This window comes from Myxine glutinosa, chromosome 2 (genome assembly GCF_964187855.1).
Source record: "Myxine glutinosa chromosome 2, kmMyxGlut1.1, whole genome shotgun sequence".
NCBI classification, from domain to species: Eukaryota; Metazoa; Chordata; class Myxini; order Myxiniformes; family Myxinidae; genus Myxine; species Myxine glutinosa.
In genome coordinates this window covers 73,315,869-73,338,109 of record NC_136262.1, presented here as the reverse complement: position 1 = coordinate 73,338,109, position 22,241 = coordinate 73,315,869, and the positions used below count along the sequence as shown (strand labels likewise).

Genomic DNA, 22,241 nt, shown 5'->3' with positions numbered 1-22,241 from the left:
AAGGAACTCACAACAGTGCTGACAACAACAGTCCTCAGTTCCCAGGAATGAACCCGATATCAGACAGACCGAAGATGATGCAAACTGTTGTCGATGTGGCCAGAAATGCAGAGCATGAATCAAATACATGATACAAAGCTTCAACAGTGTGCAATGGAAACGTGGATATAACCCGGACCTGGGTTTGGGAAGCACGAGACTTGTACCACAGCTGATTCCACACAAGCAACACCATCCATGAGGACGAGAGCTGCGTGTCACCAACTTGACTGGAGTACACCTGTGGCCAATTCAATTGCTTGGACATGACTTAGAAAGAAACACACCTTTCTATACAAGGTCTCCCAGTTGACAGTGCACATCAGAGCAGAAACTCTACCATGAATTCCAAGGAACTGTCCGTAGAACTCTGAGATAGAATTGTGAGGAGCCATATATTTGGGGAAGGATATAAAACAATTTCTAGAGTGTTGAAAGTTCCCAAGAGCACAATGAGCTCCATCATGAGGAAATGGAAAAATATGGAATGACCCAGACTCTTCCTCGAGCTGGCCATCCAACCAGACTAACCAATCAGGCAAGAAGGACCTTGGTCAGGGAGGTGACCAAGAACCCAATGACCACTCTGACAGAACTAGTGTTCCTTGGCTGAGATGGGAGAACCTGTCGGAAGGACAACAGTCTCTACAGCACTTCACAAATCTAGGCTTTATGGAAGAAGTGGCCAGATGGAAGCCACTCCCGAGAAAAAGGCACATGACAGCATGTCTGGAGTTTGCAAAAAGGCACATGAAAGACTCTGAGAGCATGAGGCAAAAGATTCTGTGATCTGATGAGACAAAAATGGAACTCTTTGGCCTGATTGCAAAGCGCTATGTCTGGCGAAAACTGAGTAAAGTTCATCGCCCACCTAACACCATCCCCACCGTGAAGCATGGTGGTGGCAGCATCATGCTATGGGGATGTTTTTCAGCAGCAGGGACTGGAAGACTTGTAAGGATAGAGGGAGCAATGAATCGAGCAAAATACAGGCAAATCCTTGAGGAGAACCTGCTTCAGAGTGAAAAAGACCTTAGACTGCAGTGAAGATTTACGTTCCAACAGGACAATGACCCCAAGCATACAGCCAAAGCAACACTGAAATGGCTTCAGAACAAGAATGTGAAAGTCCTTGAGTGGTCCAGCCAAAGCCCAGACTTGAATCCCATTGAGAATCTGTGGAAAGACTTGAAGATTGCTGTTCACTGATGCTCTCCATCTAACTTGACAGAGCTTGCACAAATCTGCAAGGACAAATGGGAGAAACTCCTTAAATCCAGATGTGAAAAGTTTATACAGACATCCCCAAGAAGACACAAAGCTGTAACTGCTGCCGAAGGTGCTTCTATGAAGTACTGACTCAGGGGTTTGAATAGGTATGTAAATTAGATATTTCTGGATTTCATTTTTAATTATTTTGTAAAAATTTCTTTAAAATGAAATTCCACTTTGACATTATGGGGATCAGTGACACATTATGTGTAGATCAGTGACAAAAAAATCTCAATTTAATCCATTTTAAATTCAGGCTGTAACACAACAAAATGTGAACAAAGTGAAGGGTTGTGAATACTTTCTGAAGGGACTGAACATGGGCATACTCCCATTATACAGGTTATAATTTTTGAAAATAACATTCTTCTTTTTGTGTTACTTCACAAAATTCCTTAGATTATGCACTTCTGAAAAGGAATGGGAAGGGTAAGTGGTGTGGTCATGGTTCGTGACGACTCAAAGTAGATATGAGAAGTCACTGTAGAGTGTACTTCAGGACAACCTATTTTGTCAATTAGTAGTCTGTCCATTTTGTATGGCAGATCTTGAAGCTTATACCACCTATCCTCTCAACTATGTCATGCTTATAGAGGCTTTTGTAGCCCATACCCTTCCAGGCTTCCCATCCCATTGAGACCAACAGGGCATAAGAGTACACCACCAATCTCTTCAGGCTTTGAAAGTGACACCTTAGAGTCCGAATGTTTTGTTCTGCTATTCCCAGCATCTTGACATCTGGCTTTGGCATATCCAACGACTTGTATATACACCTTTTGTAGTGTGTTCGGTGAGAAATGGGACAGTATGCTGGTAATAAAGGCTACATATCCTGGACTCACCAGACCTTCCGATCCCAGCACTGCAATGTACGACAATGGGTGGTCCTTTCGGATGCCCGTGCCACACCGATCCCATTGCCGCCACAGCAGCGGCCTGGTTTTGTCGAACGTGACCCAAGAAGGCGAGCACACCAGCAGCAGTGCGTGGAACACCAAAATCGGGCCAGCTCACATACTGAAAGTGTGCCACCTCACGCATCTCTCCCGTCTGTGCAAAGATACGGAGCGGTCCTTGTGAAATTGACCAATTATGGTCCCCCATCTGACCAAAGTTTAAACACAACTTCTTATATTTCAGCTTCAGAGGTACGAGATACTGGCTAACCCTAACCCTAACAAGGCCAATAAAAACATTATTTTGGAGGCATTCGGCAGCAGCTGCAGCATCAAAACTATTTGTGCTATCCTTATAAACATCGATATGCTGCTTGCCAACTTTGTATAGATCTCAAATCTATAAGAGATGTCGCTATGTTTGTCCAGGATGTTCAATAAAATTCAGGCAAAAATGCTTATCGACCGAAATAGCAACACATTAAAGGATAATATGGTCGGGCAGCCAAAGAAGGTAACCCATTTTTGTCGGATAATTTTTAAAATTGTTTATTCATCTATAGGATGTGTCTTCATGATATCCAGGTGGGTGTGGACTTCACCCTTGGGGCAAATGAGAAAAGTCAGAAAATCCAAGATGGTCGCCACAGAATCGCAAAAAATCAACTTATATTCACATCTTTGCAACGAGAAAAGGGGTAAACACGATTAAAATGTCCTATTATATGTTCTCTGGCATGAGGAATCTGATGCCACCATTATTTATTTGAACTAGAACAATACTCTTCGACGTCACGACATCGACCAATGTGCCTCCGCCCACATTATTACATTATTATAACACTTGTACCAAGTTTGATTTAAATCCTTTCAGCTGTTTTCAAGTTATCACATTTTTACCTGACATGACCTCTGACCTTTGACCTCTTGATGCCATAATCTAATCAGTTCATCTTTACATCATATATACTAGTGAGATACCTGTGCTACGCACGGGTGGGAGGCCAGAAGCAAACAGGCAATGCAGATACGGTAAATGCTAAAGCATGAAACTAATAAATTCCACATTCCTGTAGCACCCTCAGTCGCACGTCAGACGTGCAGCAAGTTTGTGAAGGACTTCCATGAAAAACTTACCCGTTCGCAAACAAACGGGTACGTTCACGTATAGAAACATCAATCGTGGGTCTGTGGCGAATCTGCATATGGCGATCCGTGAAGTTCACGTTTAGAAAGTAGAAACCATCACGGCATACCGTCATTTACTTGAACTCAATATCTCTTTTTGCATTCCAAACAACATAACTCCAATCACAAATTAATCACAAAATAAACTTTTAACAACATTGTTAACGTTTCCTTCATTGTAAAAACTACCAAGTCAACAGTTAAAAGGATTTTGAGCCGATAGGTGTTACGGCCTCGGCAAGATCGATGGAGACAGCGATCTGTTAGCTTATACACCACCCAAATAGCTATGTGGATTTCTCTCATGTAGAGATTAAACCCACGTCATTTGAACTTTGGCCGAGGTCATTATTTACTTTTAACCCTTTGAGTTCAAAACCTTTAACCCTTTAACCCTTTTTAACCCTTTAACCCTTTGATTTTGAAAGGTGTGTACCCCAGCTTAGAATAGGTACACCGTATCCCTGCGCATCGTAAGAGGTGACCAAGGGTTGGCGTCAGGAAGGGCATCCGGCCATAAAAACATTGCCTCAAACAGGGAACCATGATTGTCATGGGGCCCGCAAGGCTAACCCCCGCTCTAGCGGGGAAAATGGCCTTAAAACGATCATTCATTCATTCATTCAACCCTTTGAGTACGGATGACGTCCAGTGCCGCAACCCGCGAAAAAGTTTTGCGTACGGATGACGTTACTACACGTCATCGACTATACCTATAAATAGATTGCCAGTACGTGGTTGCATTCCCGTACCAAAATGCCAAATTAATCCCGTACCGGGGTATTTTTATCAAAAAAAATCCCGTACTCAAAGGGTTAATGATGTTTATATACGAATCAAAAAGAATATAATTTGTTTTGGGTCGTCCTTTCCACATATCTTGTGGGGTTGTGAGTTGGAGAGACGACTGTGATGGCGGGAAGGGGGTTGGCATTCCCTCAATCAGGGATTCAACCCATGACCTTATAAAAGGTCTTGTCCGAGGTCACCGAGTCCGATCGGTGCAGCCATGCAGCGATCGGTGAAGCCGTTTGTGCGGCACCCAGGAAAATAACGTTATGCGGGAGTCCAAACCTGAAAATGCTGGAGGCCAAAGCTGAAATTGGAAAAACAATATACCCTATTTTACTCCAGGAGATCCCAGGATTACCCACCCAGAATATCGTTGCGATCGGTTCAGTCGTTTTTGCGGTACCTTCGAACGGGCGGACAGACGGACGAACATTTGGTGAATTATAGTAAGATACGTACACCAAATTTGCTCAAAATCCCATCACTTGTTCACAAGTTGGCATGGCAACATAAATTTTAATTAACATGACCTCTGACAATTGGCCTTTGACCTCGTGACCCCAAAATATAATCAGTTCATTTTTACCTCATTATACATACCTGCACCAAGTTTGATTAAGATCCCTTCAGTCATTCTTAAGTTATCGCGGTAACGAAGTAATTGTATCTTAACATGACCTCTGATCTTTGGCCCTATTTTTCACTTTTCTTTTTTTGTGTACAAGATCGAGGCTCGTGTAAGAGCTAACATGAATCACATAAAAACAAACTGACGCATAAAATATATGATGAAGGGAGCGGGAGACAAGATGGGGAGAGAGAGGTAAGCACACAAGTACAACAGTAGAGAACAGGGACATCGGGAGATCTGTGGAAGGGAGAGGGCTTGGCTTGGGGGTGGGGGAACGGGAACGGGGGTTGGGGGGGGGGGGTGGGAGAGGTACAAAACACATTGACACTGTTGGACTTCCAGGAAGAGTGAGGGAGTTTGTTCCAGAGGCAGGAGAAAAGAGGAATGAAAGAGTGAAGGTGAGCAGAGAGTCTTGATTTTGGCAGTTTCACCAGAAGAGGGTTGCTGGCAGATCTTGTGCGACCAGTAAGAATATTTGGGGGACAGAGCACAGACAGAGCTGGGGGAGCTAGGCCGGGGAGGAGTCGGTAGAAGACAGAAAGACCACCAACCTGCCTGCGGTGAGTGAGTGAAAGGCCCTCGGAGTTAGCTTCATCGCGGGAGATTCCAATGATTCTGAAAGCTTTGGTATCAACAGCGTGAAGCCGAGCTAGGTGTGAGGCAGGAGCACCAGCCCAGAGGGAAGAATAGTATTCTATTGAGCTGTGGATGAAAGCCTTGTATGTGGTGAGGAGCTCAGGTGTACCAAGGAAGGACTTCGCATGATGGAGGATGCCCAGTCGACGACTGGCTTTGGAGGCCAGCTTGGAAATGTGGTTTTCCAAGGAAAGATCATGGCAGATAGTGAGACCCAAAAGCTTGAGTGACAGAACTTCTTGGAGAGGATTGTTGAGAAAGTAGATGGGAGGGTTGTCCAGTTGGTCTTTTCGGAGAGACATAGTGAGAGTGTGAGATTTGTCAGGATTGAAAGACATGTTCCACTTGTTTGACCAGTCTGTGGTTTTGTCCAGGTCTGCAGAGAGTGAGGAAGTTGAAGACTGCCGTTCTGAGGGATGAGGTACGGAGCGGCAGAGAGTGGAGTCATCAGCAAAGAGATAGAGAGGATTTTCCAGAGAGTCAGAGAGATCATTGATGAAGACCAGAAAGAGCACAGGGCCCAGAACACTTCCTTGGGGAACTCCAGCCTGAACAGGAAGGGGAGATGACAGAAACCCATTCAGGGCCACACGTTGACTACGGCCAGAGAGGAAGTCCGCAAGCCATGCGTGGAGATTTCCATGGATACCATAGGAGGAGAGTTTGATGAGCAGAGCGGGGTGCCAGACCATATCTAAGGCACGCCATATGTCAAGGGAGACAGCTCTAATTTCCTGTTTGACATTGAGGACCTCCATCCATTGCTGAGACAGCAGAAGCAGGATGTCCAGAGAAGTGTGACCTGGTCTGAAACCAAATTGATGATCAGAGATCAAGCCATTGGATAAGAGGAAGGATTTGATATCCGAAGCAATGATGGATTCCATGACTTTGCTAATAATTGGGAGCAGGCTGATTGGTCTGTAGTTGCAAGGATCTGTTTTTGCACATTTTTTGTGTAAAGCGGTAATGTTGGCTGATTTCCAAGCTGATGGCAGATGATCTTGAGTAAAAGAGAGGGTGAAGAGAACAGAGAGAGGGTGTGAAAGAGCGGCAGAGCAGGATTTTACGACCCGTGGGCTGATGCCGTCTGGTCCAGTTGCAGAATCAGAGTCAAGGATTGACAGAAACTTCTCAACCTTGTCAGGAGAGGACACATAGTCCAGGAGCAGCTGGGTATGACTGGGTACGGTGTATACAGAGAGAGATGGGTTTGCGACACAAGATTTTGAGGCAAACACAGAGTTGAGGCATTCAGCTTTTTCACGTGCAGAGTCAGCTGTGTAGCCATTTGAGGTAAGGGAGGGGATGGAGGGGGAACAAACACCAGAAACAGATTTGACCAGATGCCACCAAGATTTGGAAGAGGGAGACAGGTTTGAGAGTTCAGTCTTGAGAGTGGTGAGATATTGTTTCCTGGATCTCCTGAGGGTGGACACACACTTGTTCCGGGCTTTGTGAAAGGAAATGAGATTGCCTTCCGTTGAATTTGCCTTCCAGGAGGCGAAGGCAAGTTGTTTCAGGGCAATAGCCCCCACCACAAGATTCCGTGTACCATGGATGGGAGTAAGGGTATGACAACTGAAGACGAGATGGGATAAATCTGTGCATTGGAGAGAGCAATTTACTTTGGAAGAATTCCCTGGATGAGTTGATGTTAGAGGCAGGAGAGATGGGAGACCAGTCCAGATGATTCATGGCTGCTTGAAGACCGTGCCAGTGATTTTGGATTTGCGAACGTATTGGACGATTGATGGAAAATGAACATTTATTGCAAAATGAGTTACTTGTGATTTTCGAGTCAGAGATCCGTTTGAAAACGTTGGGGGAAGGGTGGAATGCAGGTGAGTTTAGGGAATGTAGGAAGGAGGAAATGCAAGAGATTGAATTTTTATTTGAAATTAAGAGATTTGGTGAGCAAATCGAAAGCAACCTTTTAAAGAAGAAGAAGAAAAGTGTGTTATAATATACAACAGAATACAACACTTCAGGGGAAAGTTTAAACATTTTAAAACTAAAGCGTGAAAACGATCTGGGGAAATTCCCTAAATGATGGCATGAAGGATTCCTAAGGGGGTTTAATGATTCCAGCACAGGTTCAGAAGCAGGCACAGAAGAATAGGAGATTGACAGCCAGGAGAGCAGAGAAGAAAGGAACAGGGAAGTGTATAAGCAAATGTGTTGGTTCGGGAGGAGAGGCCTACTTATTAAATTCTTCGTTAATGTTTTTTTTTTGAAGGTTCGGTGAAAGTGGATCAGAGGACGAAGGAGAAAGTTGAAGGAGTATGGTGAAAAATAGGATTGGAAAGGTGTCTGTTGGCTGGAGAGGATTGAGTTATGAATTGACCCCAAAATCAAATAATTTCATCTTTACATAATTGTACATACCTGTACCAAGTTTAAATTAGATCCCTTCAGCCGTTCTCAATTTATAGACCTATTGCAGACTTTGACCTCGACCCTAAAATCAAAGACGTTCATCCTTGCATCATTATACATACTTGCATCAACTTTGGTCAGAATTCCATCGCTGGATCACAAGTTATAGTGGTAACAGGATTTTTATCTAGCATGACATCTGACCTTTGACCTCACGACCCCAAAATCGAATCAGTTCATCTGTAGGTTATTATACATACCTGCACCAAGTTTGACTAAGATACCCTCAGCCGTTCTTAAGTTATCGCGACAACGAAATAATTGTAACTTAACTTGACGTGACCTTTGACCTATTGACCCCAACATCGAATCAGTTTATCTTTGCATCATAATATATAATTATACCAAGTTTGGTGAAAATCCCATGACTGGTTCACAAGTTAGCTTGGTAATAGAATTTTTACTTGATGGGGCATGACATTTTACCTTTGACTTATTGACCGCAAAATCGAATCAGTTAATCTTTACATCACGATACATACCTGTATCAAGTTTGAATTTGATAACTTCAGCCGTTCTCAAGTTAGACCTATTACAGACTTTGACCTTTAATCTATTGACCCCAAAATCAAAAAAGTTAATCTTTGCATCATAAAGCATACTTGTATGAACTTTGGGCAGAATCCAATCACTGGTTCACAAGTTATAGTGGTAACAGGATTTTTATCCAACATGACATCTGACCATTGACCTTGTGACCCCAAAATCTAATCAGTTCATCATTACCTCAATATACATACCTGTACCAAGTTTGACTAAGATCCTTTCAGCCGTTCTTATGTTATCATGGTAACGAAATAATTGTAACTTAACATAACCTCTGATCTTTGATCTTTTGGCCCCAAAATCGAAGCAGTTCATCCTTGCATCATTCTACACATTTGTACCAACTTTGGTAAAAATCCCATCACTGGTTCACAAGTTATCGCCGCAACAAGATTTTTACCTAACGTGACCTCTAACCATTGGCCTTTGACCTCGTGACCCCAAAATCGAATCAGTTCATCTTTACCTCATACATATTTCCACCAAGTAAGACTAAGATCCCTTCAGCCATTCTCAAGTTATCGCAGTAACAAAATCACGGACGGACGGACGAACAACCCGAAAACATAATGCCTCTGGCGAATTTGTTGGCGGAGGCATAAAAATAATGATTCCAATGTTGGCATACTTAAAACACTAATGAGAAGAACGACAAGCATTGGGGAAAGACGGGGGCTGGGGAAGAATTACGATTGCAACAAAAGTGAAAACCATGGCCTGCGGACACGGAAATCACACAAGGGTATATGTATGACAAGCATTTCAAAAGTTCTTCCCTTATTAAAATAAAAGGTTTCATCGTCAAAAAATTTACCTATTTCAATGACATCAGGCTATTTAACCGCTAATGAGGAAAACAGGTGACATTGGATGGAAGATACATATAAAAAAGGACGAACATCTGTACCAATGCTGGGAAGGACCATTGCTTTATGGTTGGAGGGAAACCTTTTGACTGCCCTTTGAAATGGGTGGAGGAAAAGAGTCTTACACGATTGTTGTAGAGTACTAGTGCCGTAACGTTGTAGTCAGGAAACTTCTCCATATGCTGGTTTTCGATGCGAAAGAGACCGAAGTTTTGGCTGGAACCGGAATCCAAAGGCCAGTACTGGCCGCACTTAACTCTTCCTCGTTCCACAACACTGTCAGAGCACACAAATGGCAGCTCAGACTAACAAAATCACTCTTTAACCTGTGATGGTACATGGAGCAATGTGACAATGAAATACGCAACTATGTACCGAAACCAGAACAACACTCGGTAGAGCGCATACCTCCGCTAGGGTGAACAGTTTATATTTTGTATCCCACCGATAGACCGCATCTGGATCCGAACCTGAACCAAAATCTAATTGGCTTGTTCTCATCACTGAACCAACTCAATCACCATGTTCTGTCATAACTTGTCCACATCCCTTTGAAGTATCATGCTACATATCGTTTTTGTCCCCATCTCTCAATGCTGAAGAATCACTTAAAAAATAAAATAAAACTCAAATCCAGATCTTCACCAAAATCGAATCGATTCTTTCTTATGACACACCCAACCTGTCGACCAAATTTTGCCCGAATCCTTCCACAACTATTGGAGATATTGTGCTATACAGTGTATCGTTTTTAGCCCCATCTCTCGAAGTTGAAGAATCAATTCTTTAAATTTTTTTATAAATCGGATCCGGATCTGGATCTTCACCAAAATCTAATCATTTCGTCCTTGTCATACACCCAAACTTTACATGGAGTGTACTTACGTCATTTCGTCCTTGTCTCCACCAAAATTCGGCCGAATCTGTCCACAACTTTTTGAGACATCATGTTCACAAAGAAATAGACATACAGACAGGGATGAATGCATAACCATCCGTCGACCTTCGGTGGTGGAGGTAATAATCATGACACCCAAATGTACATCAATTACAGGCATAGATTATTCAGTTTATCATTGCTGACATGTGGGCTGAAACCTACCAGCTGCTGCCAAGTTTAATCGAAAGGCAAAAGGTGTCACCTAGTCATATTTGAGATATATATCTATATATATATGTATATATGTATATATATATATATATATATATATATATATATATATTGAGATATATATATCTATATATATATATATATATATATATATATATATATATATATCTATCTATTGAGATATATATCTATATCTATATATATATGTATATATATACAGACTTGGCATTTAATATGGAATCTTTTTTTTTTTCTTGACTTGGGTGTCCTTTCTGAACGCAGAATATCAATCTGGTGAGTTTCTTTTACGCTTCAGTGATTTCTTTGTTAAAAGAACCATGTCACTGATTGTCCGTCACAGTAAGAAGTCAATAACAGGATTATATCATAGGTGGCGTGACAAAATGTACGGACAGGTACATTTGACGATTGGCTTCACAATCGGGTATATGAGGGTTGTTGCGTTCTGTATTAGTGGAAAACAACTGATGCAAGTCTACAAAAGTTATTGCCGCTTCCTCTGGAGATGGTCCGTCAACTCGACAATGCTGTTTGTCATGGAGTGGTGGCTTTACGAAATTCCAGCATGAAACAGTGTGCTATTGCTCGGCAGTATGGCATCACTCAAGGTCAGGTGTCAAAGATCCCGAAACGAAATGCTCAGAGGGGTGTCCCTCCTCCAATATCGAGGCCAGGACGTCCCCGCAGAACCACAAGGGGGGATGATCGCCAGCTGCACCGGTTAGATCGCAATGGCTGCACCAAGTCAGCTAATAGGCCTAGGGCTGAGTGGCAGCAACTAACAAATGTGCCTGTATCCAGAAGGCTAGTCAACCAACGACTGGTTCAAGCAGGCTATCGTGCCAGGCGTCCCCTGAGAAAGCCACACCTGACCAGACAACACCGCCAGCGCCGATTGCAGTGGGCCAGAGAGCACAGTCAATGGCAGCCAGGACACTGGAATCACGTGACCTTCAGTGACGAGTCTAGATTTCTGGTCTATCGTCAAGATGGCCATGTCCGAGTGCGCAGCCAAGTGCATGAAGCCTACAACGAAGATTGTATAGTGCCAAGAGTCCAAGCTGGAGGTGGTGGGGAGACCGTTTGGGCTGCTTTTCATGCAGGGGGCAAAACTGACCTGGTTGTTCTGAATGGAAACCTGAACCAGTTCAAGTACAGGGCCATTCTGGAAGAAGCATTGCTTCCATTTGCTCGTGTAGCCTTTCGAGGAAACTTTGTCTTCCAAGATGACAATGCACGGCCTCATTGTGCTCGCATGATCCAACACTTTCTTGCTGACCGTGGTGTAGAGCATATGGAGTGGCCTGCCATGTCCCCGGATATGAATCCGATAGAGAACTTGTGGGCAGAATTAACGCGTCAAATCGACAACTTGGATCAGCAGCCTGCCTCTGTGCGTGAATTGCACCAGGGTATTGTCACTGCATGGCAAGCGATTCCTGTCCAAACCTTGGCAAATCTCGTGAACAGCATGCCTCGATGTGTACGTGCTCTCCTGAATGCTCGTGGGGGTTACACGACGTACTGAACTGTAATTTTACTGTCCGTAATCCCAGTTGTAATTTAACTTTTGTTTAAAAAAAAATTGGCTAAAGTGCAAAATAAAGAAATACTTCTGGAAAACGTACAGAAGTTTAACACAGTACTGTCCGTGAATTGAGTTCGATATCAGTTTACATCACTTTCAAGGATCAATTTATTTGCTTCAAAATATCAAATGTGGTTTTTGTTTCTTTTAGAGGTCACATTAACAAAATCTAGAATTATTTCAACATAATTCCAATGAATTTTTGGTTCTAAGTCAACTTGAAAAGTAAGTTCACCCCCACAAAAAAAATATTCCATATTAAATGCCAAGTCTGTATATATATATACATATATATATATACATATATATATATATATATATATTATATATATATATATATATTTATATATATATATATATATATATATATATATATATATATATATATATATATATATATATATTGTTATGGATATGAGGATTGTGTTTTTTTTATTGTGTTTTTTATTATTATTGTTTTATTCTGGACCCTCCTTACTCCAGTTATGTATAAAGGTCAAAGGGCATCCCATAATTAGGTCATAAACAATCACGTCAGCCAATCATAGATACCCCTGTTCAATAGTTATATCTTTATTATGTGTATTAGGGTAAGGCCTTGTCTTCCATTAAGATGACACTCCATTGCACCAAGTGAAATAAGATAGATTCCCTTCATTCTTCATTCCCATTCCCAAAACCTCCATTTCCCCTTTCGTCATTGCCAAGCCTCAATTGCCAATTACATCCCCTCCAAAACCACCATTGAACATGTGCTCGGGTCGGGGAAGAAGGGCGTACCCGCCCGTCGTCATCAAGGGCAGAGCCAGAGGGTCGCGCGCCCAACCAGGGCCGAGGTGAGCACACCGATGGGCTTGTCCTGAAGGCCGGCGGCTTGATCACCGGAGGCGCTATAAAAACCGCGCGCGCAAGAGCCGAGGAGTTGTTGGACCAAAAGAGAAAGAGTGGTTGGACAGGGAGACGTGCAAGAGAGTTGTTGAGTTGAGGGGTTGGACCAGATGAGCTTTGACAAGACGAGAGAGACGAGTCCTAAAAAGAGCACGCGACGTCCACACAGCCGCAGCAGGAGCAGCAGCCACAGCAGCAACAACAGCCGCTTGGGGCCTGGACGGCGGTTTTGAGCAGGGCCGCGAAGGAGCGGCGGCTGCGAAACGCGCCGATCGTGCTGCAGGACCCATTGGACCTTCCTCTCCCTCCAGCCATCCACCTCCTGCCTTTCCATCCTTTTGTGTACGTGAGTTTGTTCTGTGTGTCTTGTCCCTGGGTTAATTAAGTTTGTATAAGCTAGCGTTGCACTGTGTCTCTGATTCTTCTGTAAATTATTTTATTATCCTTCCTTCTCCTTGGTTACTTTGAGCATGTAAATAGTAAATAAATTATATTCGTATTCCCTATCTTTGTCTTCTTCTTCTTCTTCACATCCGTGTCGCTTTTGTCTTTTCCATATTGAATATCTGTGGCGCGATCCGACCAACGTTCGGGAATCGGGTTAGTCGGGGTAACTGTTCGGCCGCGGTGCCATCCGCTCGGCAAACAACATCTTATCCGCGGTCCGTAACAATTGGTGTCAGGAGTGGGATCGGACCCGAAGCGCGCTTAACGCGCTCAAAATTACGAGCTGCCGAAATTTGTTTTGTTTTACAAAACCCGAATTTTGAAATCGCGCCATGGCTAGTCAAGGCGATTGGATGCCGGTGGGGGAACTAGGAGGGGTTAGGAGTAACCCAGGATCAGAGGGACGAAATAGAGGAGAGCAATGAGGTGGTTGAGAAGGTTTCAGGCGCGCAAGATGGCGCTCTCGCGCACGAGGTTACGGGCGCGCAAAATGGCGCCTCGCACATGGCTACGGCGGCCGCGCCCGCCGCACAAGAGGGAGGGATTGACATGCAGGCCCTCATTGCGCAGCTACAGGCAGCTGTACAGATGAGTATGGGGAGCCAAATTGAGCGATTGGGAGACCAAATTGGAGGTTTGAAAACAGTATGGGGGCAATGAGGGACGAAGCGAGGGGTACCGGTGAGGGGATAGACAAGAAATGTGAGGGGTTAGACAATAAATTTGAGGGGTTAGACAATGGGATAAAAGGGGTGAAAAATGGGTTAACGGGGGTGGAAAATAGAATGGCTGCCCAGGAGAATCAGATAGAGGGGGGGAAAATGGGTGAAGGGGGCTAGAAGATAGGATGGAAGGCAAATTGCGGGAAGTAGGGGAGCAATCCGCCCGGGAAATCAAACGGATGGGGAACCAGATAGAGGAGGTGAAAATCGGGTTAGAAGGTAAATTGGATGCTCAGAGGGATGAATTGGGACAGATGAGGATGGCATCTACTAAGGAGATGAAGGAGGAGATACGACGAGGTGTAAGCGAGGAGGTCTCGGGGGTACGCGAGGAGGTAAAGCGAGGTGAAAAGCGTATGGAGAAAGAGGTGAGGAATAATACGGCTAGGTTACAGGGGGGAATAGAGGGTCTGACGAGGGGAGTAGAACAGCTGACAGTGGGACAAAAGGAACTCGTGGACCAAGTGGAAAAGAACACTGCAATAATCGGGGGGTTAAAAGCGACACAAAAAGACATTAAAAATGAATTAATAGCGACACAGAAGGAATGTCAGATGGTACATGAGGGGCTGACGAAGAAGTTGGAAGAGGTGACAGAAGTAATGGAGACGAAGGACCGAGAGGTGAGGACGCACATAGAAACGGTTAAGGTGGCATTAGAGGAAGAGATAGAGGGGGCGCACCGGGAAATGAAGGAGGTAAAGGAAAAATTAGAGGAGGTGGAAGAGGGGGTGAGTGAAATTAAGAAGAGACGGAGGGAAACTGAGAAAGAGATAAAGGAGGAAGTAATGGAATTGGTACAAGGTCTGTGCTCGAATCATGATGGTGTGCTTGCTAACCAAATAAAGAGTTTGCAGGTGGCGAAGGAGGCGCGGAGACGAGGTGCCAAGGTGAGTGGCGATATATGTGGAAAGGTATATGATGTGAGGGGAGCTTCAGTCGGCTTGGGGGTTGCTTTGGACCCGGGTGTTCGTGAGAGGCCGTTGGTGAAGTGTGCGACAGGTACGGTGTGCGAAAGAGGAGGTGTGCGAGAATGTCCGACTCTGGGGTGTGTGAGGAAAAGTGCGCGCCAAGGAGTGAGTGTGCTGTCGAGAGTGAGTTGGTCGTAGCGCGTGTGCGAGGGGGCACATGGAAGCGCGGGATGGGGAGTGTTACAGAGGATGTAACGAGAGAGTGCACACCTGTGGTGAGTGTTACAGAAGAAGTAACGGGAGAGTGTGCGCAAGAGGATTCATGAGAAAGGTGTGTAATGGACAGGTGCATGGGGAAAGAGTGCGGTCAAGAGTGAGGGAGAATGCACGCCTGTGGTGAGTGTTACAGAGGGTGTAACGGGAGAGTGTGCGCGAGAGTGTGCGCGAGAAAGGTGTGTAACGGACGGGTGCATGAGGAAAGAGTGCGCTGTCGAGAGTAAGGGTGAATGTGCGACCGAGAGTGGAGGTGAGAGTAGTGAGAGTGACACGGAGCGGGAGTTGGTTGTGGCAGGTGAGCGAGGATGTACACCTGGAATGAAAGAATGCAAACCTGGATTGGTAGAACGCGTATGGGAATGCACACTGGAATTGGTCGTGAGGCACGTGGTTGGGTGTGCAAGTGAGAGCACACCTGTGGTTGTCACAGAGGAGGTGACCGAGGAGGGGGCGCGAAGAGGTGTGTTGGTGAGGTGTGCGAACGACGAGTGTGTACAAAGGTGTGCGGTGGTCAGGTGTGTGACCAAGTCTGTGAGCGAAAGAACGAGTGCAATAACGAAGTACGCGGGGTGTACGGGCGGCATTGGAGCACCGAGCTCGGTGAGGATGAAAGGGGTAGCGTATGCGTGTGAGCATGCAGGTGAAGCATCGACGGTAACCGGGTTAGCGGCTAGAACGACGTTTAGCCGAAGCGGGCCCTCGGTGCGTGCCGGGTTTCGCGTGCCGCGAGGACCAGCGGGGATCCGAACCACGGCGGTTTCGAAAGAACTGCCGTACGCGATCCACGCTGGGCCTCGCTCGGAACGGCCGCGTCCGTGCTCCACTAGGCGGAACGGGCAGCCCGATAGGAAGGGTCGTCATGGCGACCCCTTTTTGTTGAGGCGTTCCGGCAGGTCGAGATCGGGCCATTGGATGGCTCCGTGCCGAGGTGGTGCGTGGGATCTCGGCCCAGGTAAACCTCCTTCCCTGCACCGAGTGCCGGACGCATCCAGCCGCTGGCACCAAAGAACCCGCATTCATTGCTCGGCTGTACGAAGCCGAGCTTTGGAAACGAATTGGCGCACCGAGAGGCACTAGTGAGTAGACTGATGACGAGGATAGTGTTTTGGCCCCGAAATTAGAAAAACAAAATTTGATGATTGGCAAAGGATGGCAGAGGATTGGCAAATTTTTGATTTGTTGAATTTGGACGAGCAAAATTTATAGTGAGAGATACCCGATGTGATGGGATGGCAACTCTGCCATCTCTCACAGCGGGGGGCAAAGGAGCACTAGACTTAGGGGGTGGGCAGTGAAAACTAGCCCGGGAGGGTTTGGATAATGTGTAGGGATCTAGAGAAGATGACAATAGGTAACGTTAAGATTAGTTAGTGACAATGATACCGGTAGTGGGGACGCAGGCAGATTAGAGTGGATGATAATGACGTGGTATGTGCTTAGTTTAAAGGGAAGACGGGGAGCACTAAGTTAGCAGGGCACAAGGTAGATTAGATGATGCCGTGTGTATGGTGAACAGGTGTGATTGCACAGGTGTGCAACTGAACAGGTGTATGGAGCAGTGTTTGAGTGAGTGATGGTGATGTGTATTGTGCTGACCAAATGGTCCAGGAAGGAAGGAGGGTGCAGGTGGCACCAGGTATGATTGCACAGGTGTGCAACTGCAGGTGAATGGAGAATGGTTGTGTGAAATACATGGAGTGTGGGATAGATGGAGTATTGGAATGGATGGTCGTGGAGTGAGTATGGTGGAAACTATGGAGTGGAGTGGATGGTGCGAAGGTGTGAATGGGGGAAGGATGGACCCCCATCACGGATACCCGGGGAGGGTAGTTTAAGTGTTAGGTAGAGGGTACAGGTAAATTGTGGTTGGATATTGGCATCTGTGGTGCGAGGTGAAAGAATGGTGTTTGGATGGGTGCATTAGTGTTGTGGAAATGGCTGGGCGTGTGGCCTGTTAGTGTGTGTAGTTGGTTTGGGCACTCCACCACGGTGAGGATGTCGGCCAGGTGAGGCCGCAGGTGGGCCCTGGGAGCCGGTAGAGTTGTTGTGGATGGGGCCCGAGGATCCGGAGGACGGACCCGGGTAGCCCAGTGCCAGAGGGCACCAAGGGGTGACAGAGCCAGGAGGGGCCTTCCCCAGTTAGATAGGTTAGGGTGAGGATCTAGGTAAGCTCGGGTGGCAACTACAGTGGTGGAGGTGTGCAGGTGGGTAGACCTGCTGGGAGAGCTACACGCCCCAGTCCTGAAATTGTGCAAGGGCACCGGGAGATGAATCGGGGGAGTGAGACCCCAAATTGAGAAGCACCACAGTTTGGTCAATGGGAATTGGTTTTTAAAACCACATAGAGTAAGATTGCCAATGGTTTGGCAGGGAAAGACCCCGGGTAGTGTAAAGTGTATTAAAGTCATTTAGAAGGTAGATAGGATGAAGGATCTCCTCACACCATCTGCATCCACTCACCTGAGGTGACGTACCTCCACACCATGCCAGGTTGTTTTGATTATTTTTATTGTGCAGATGTTTGGATTGTGAGACGCATCATGACGTGGGTGTGACATTGTGCTGTTGTTCCATCTCTCCCTCCTTATGAGGATTGATGATGAATTGGGTGATGGCAAATTTTGGATAGAGGGAGTGAAGACGAATTTGGTATAGGGGGAAGATGTGACGGTAGCGACGGATTTGTAAATGTGTAGATTGTTGTACATATGGGGTAAGGGCAAGGGTAGTGTAGGTGACAGGGGGGGTGACGTACGGTAGGGACGAGCTTTCTCACTTCGCTCTCCGTACGCACTTCGCCTTGCATTGCCTTATTGATGTGTACCCTTGTGACCTTACCCCTCGCTCATCTGTCTTTCCCCCCTTTGTCTCCCACATGAGGACCTGTGCGCCCCTGGGCGCCGAGGGGAGCGTGCGTGAGTCGGCCATTGTGCGCCCGAACCTCTCGCAACCACAGCTGTCTGCATCGATGCACCACATTATGGACCACATGTCTGTGGCTGAGCACCACTTATGGACCCCATGGGTTGGGGCATGGCCCCTATGCTGGAACCGGCCATGAAGGCCCGAGATCTTGCTGGCGGACCTTGGCCACAGGGCACCGATGCCCCACAGGTGAACCACACTAGTCGGCCCTGTGGGCCATAAATAAATAAAAATGGACACGTTGGGTGCATTTTAATAGTGCAAATAGGCCGCCAGCAAAGAAGATGACCACGTCAGGAAAATAGCAAATAGCCAGCAGAGGGAGCCGAAGAGCAAGAGACCACCTGCAGGGTTAGGGGTTGTTGTTGTTATTTTTTATTGATGAACAGTAATGACTGTGCACCGATTGGTGCTTGAGGGTGTTTTAGTGCGTTTATGGGTGCTTTCATGGTGCATTGATGCAGAGCAGACTGTCTCTCCCCCCCCAAAAGAACAATCACAGGTCCTGGGTTAGTTTTGTAAATAAAAGCAGAGCCATTGTAAATAATGCTCCCCACCGTCAGTGTATTGTTTGAAGACCATTCCGCAATTCGGTTAGCTGTGGGCGTGAATCTGTTAGGCAGGGTGCAATGGAGCAGCGGGACATATTTATTTATGTTTTAAAACTGTCGCACTCAGGGTCAGGTTAAAAGTAGAGGGAACTACACCTACGTGTCACACTAAGTTAAAGTTATAGGCCCGGGACGTGCCTAAGAGGAGGAGGGTGCAGTGTTATGGATATGAGGATTGTGTTTTTTTTATTGTGTTTTTTATTATTATTGTTTTATTCTGGACCCTCCTTACTCCAGTTATGTATAAAGGTCAAAGGGCGTCCCATAATTAGGTCATAAACAATCACGTCAGCCAATCATAGATACCCCTGTTCAATAGTTATATCTTTATTATGTGTATTAGGGTAAGGCCTTGTCTTCCATTAAGATGACACTCCATTGCACCAAGTGAAATAAGATAGATTCCCTTCATTCTTCATTCCCATTCCCAAAACCTCCATTTCCCCTTTCGTCATTGCCAAGCCTCAATTGCCAATTACATCCCCTCCAAAACCACCATTGAACATGTGCTTGGGTCGGGGAAGAAGGGCGTACCCGCCCGTCGTCATCAAGGGCGGAGCCAGAGGGTCATGCGACCAACCAGGGCCGAGGTGAGCACACCGATGGGCGTGTCCTGAAGGCCGGCGGCTTGATCGCCGGAGGTGCTATAAAAAGCGCGCGCGCAAGAGCCGAGGAGTTGTTGGACCAAGAGAGAAAGAGTGGTTGGACAGGGAGACGTGCAAGAGAGTTGTTGAGTTGAGTGGTTGGACCAAGAGAGAAAGAGTGGTTGGACAGGGAGACGTGCAAGAGAGTTGTTGAGTTGAGGGGTTGGACCAGATGAGCTTTGACAAGACGAGAGAGACGAGTCCTAAAAAGAGCACGCGACGTCCACACAGCCGCAGCAGGAGCAGCAGCCACAGCAGCAACAAGAGCCGCTTGGGGCCTGGACGGCGGTTTTGAGCAGGGCCGCGAAGGAGCGGCGGCTGCGAAACACGCCGATCGTGCTGCAGGACCCGTTGGACCTTCCTCTCCCTCCAGCCATCCACCTCCTGCCTTTCCATCCTTTTGTGTACGTGAGTTTGTTCTGTGTGTCTTGTCCCTGGGTTAATTAAGTTTGTATAAGCTAGCGTTGCACTGTCTCTCTGATTCTTCTGTAAATTATTTTATTATCCTTCCTTCTCCTTGGTTACTTTGAGCGTGTAAATAGTAAATAAATTATATTTGTATTCCCTATTTTTGTCTTCTTCTTCTTCTTCTTCACATCCGTGTCGCTTTTGTCTTTTCCATATTGAATATCTGTGGCGCGATCCGGCCAACGTTCGGGAATCGGGTTAGTCGGGGTAACTGTTCGGCCGCGGTGCCATCCGCTCGGCAAACAACATCTTATCCGCGGTCCGTAACAATATATATATATATATATATATATATATATACATATATATATATATTGTCCCTTATGGATAGCAATTTACAAATGCAATTCGACCTTTCATCACAAGTCCATCTATTCATCAATCAACATTGCTGTTGGAATGCCAAACTTGCAGCACCATTTCTATAAACATTTGCTGTCTGATATTTTAGTCAAATTTCTCCAACAATAACTAAGCTCGAGGCTCGTGTTGTGGGGGTGGGTGGGGAGGGAAGGGAAGTAATTGAAACGACGGAGTACCATTGATGGCAAACGTGCAGATAACTCACCGTGTTGTCATCACAACAATTAGAACATGTTGTTCCCACACCATTCGCCAGAAGTCATCAAATGTCTGAGGCATGGGACCTTATAGGAGGGTAAAAGAAGAGGACCAGTCTGTTTGAGATGACAACTTTACAACTATAGGTCTGCTTTGATCAACTATAGGATGAGCAAAAAGAAAAGAAAAAAAAAACAGAACGACTACAAAACAAAAGTGTTACTCACATACATACAGTATATATATATATATATATATATATATATATATATATATATATATATATATATATATATATATATATATATATATATATATATATATATATATATATATATCTGCTCATATATATATATACAGTCACATGAAAAAGTAAGTACACCCCATGTAAAGTTTTGAATTTTTCAACATATTTCAACATACAGCTATTTGATCTTCATTTCAACAATATTGATAGATAAAGGTGATATAATATAACAAATATCATGAAACATTTACATTTTGTAGTCCATTGTATAACTTAAATAATCAAATGCAAATTTCGCATGTGGAAAAAGTAAGTACACCCTTGGCTCTAATACGTGGTATTGCCCCCTTTGGCAGAAACAACCTCAAGTAGGCATTTCTTACAACTGTCTACCAGTCTCTGACATCGACTGGGAGAAATTTTTGCCCACTCCACCATGCAGAATTATTTCAGCTGTGCGATGTTTGAGGGGTTTCTTGCATGCACAGCTCGTTTCAAATCCCCCCACAACATCTCGATGGGATTTAGATCCGGGCTTTGACTTGGCCATTCCAGAACCCTCCATTTCTTTCTTTTCAGCCATTCCTTGGTGGATTTAGTGATATGTTTAGGGTCATTGTCATGTTGCAAGGTCCACCTTCGATTGAGCTTCAACTTTCCGACAGATGGCCTCACATTATCCTCAAGCACCCTCTGGTACAATGAAGAATTCATAGTGGATTATATGATGGTGAGCTGCCCAGGCCCTGATGCAGCAAAGCTGCCCCAAACCATAATATTTCCACCACCATGCTTTACAGTTGGTGTCACGTTATTGTGGTCAAATGCTGTCTTTGGTTTTCGCCAAACATGTCTTCTGGTACTGTGGCCAAATAGCTCTACCTTCGACTCATCTGTCCAGAGCACATTGTTCCAGAAATGCTTGTCTTTGTCTAGGTGTTCATTGGCAAACTTTAGTCTTGCCCTGATGTTCTTTCTGGACAGCAAAGGTTTCCTCCTGGCACACCTCCCATGTAGATCAAATTTGTGCAGCCTCTTTCTTATGGTCGACTTTCTAATGGTAGACTCTGCATTATAGTGGTAGTGAGACTTTGTCTTCACAAGACAGTTATGATCGTGAGAGTTTGTCTTCTAACGATAGTTATGAAAGTAGTTTTATTGATGAAGATGATTATACTGAAGATGATTATGAAAGCACCGATTATAGTGAAGATGAATTTCAGTTTAAGCAAAGTTTTACTCGTGCATGTCAATTATGAGGGAAATAGGTGGATGTCTTGTGTTTTTCTGTGACTGCGATTTGTGTTCATACCATGTCTTATGCAATAAATTATTTACTTTTTAAGGAACAGCTTGCCTCGCGTTGCCACCATTTTATTTCACAATGTTCAGGTTCATTTGGGATTCTTGGAAGATGAAATTTGTAATCGTGCTTTTTAACCGGCGCAGTGACAGGCCCCGCTGGATCACAAACTGGCGATATCTGCTCAACGTTGGCTTGCGAAAAAACAGTGAT

The 22,241-nt window shown here is 45.2% G+C and overlaps 1 protein-coding gene across 1 annotated transcript in view; it reads right to left on the bottom strand.

Moving 5' to 3' along the window:
• Nucleotides 1-22,241, bottom strand: part of PTPN9 (protein tyrosine phosphatase non-receptor type 9) — a 134,471-nt gene that overhangs the window by 14,818 nt on the left and 97,412 nt on the right. The window contains exons 10-12 of the mRNA XM_068107988.2: nucleotides 20,486-20,564; nucleotides 9,431-9,581; nucleotides 2,154-2,361 (exon numbers count right to left, since the gene is read on the bottom strand). Coding sequence (XP_067964089.1) covers nucleotides 2,154-2,361; nucleotides 9,431-9,581; nucleotides 20,486-20,564 — 438 coding nt within the window. The remainder of the gene's footprint in view (nucleotides 1-2,153; nucleotides 2,362-9,430; nucleotides 9,582-20,485; nucleotides 20,565-22,241) is intronic.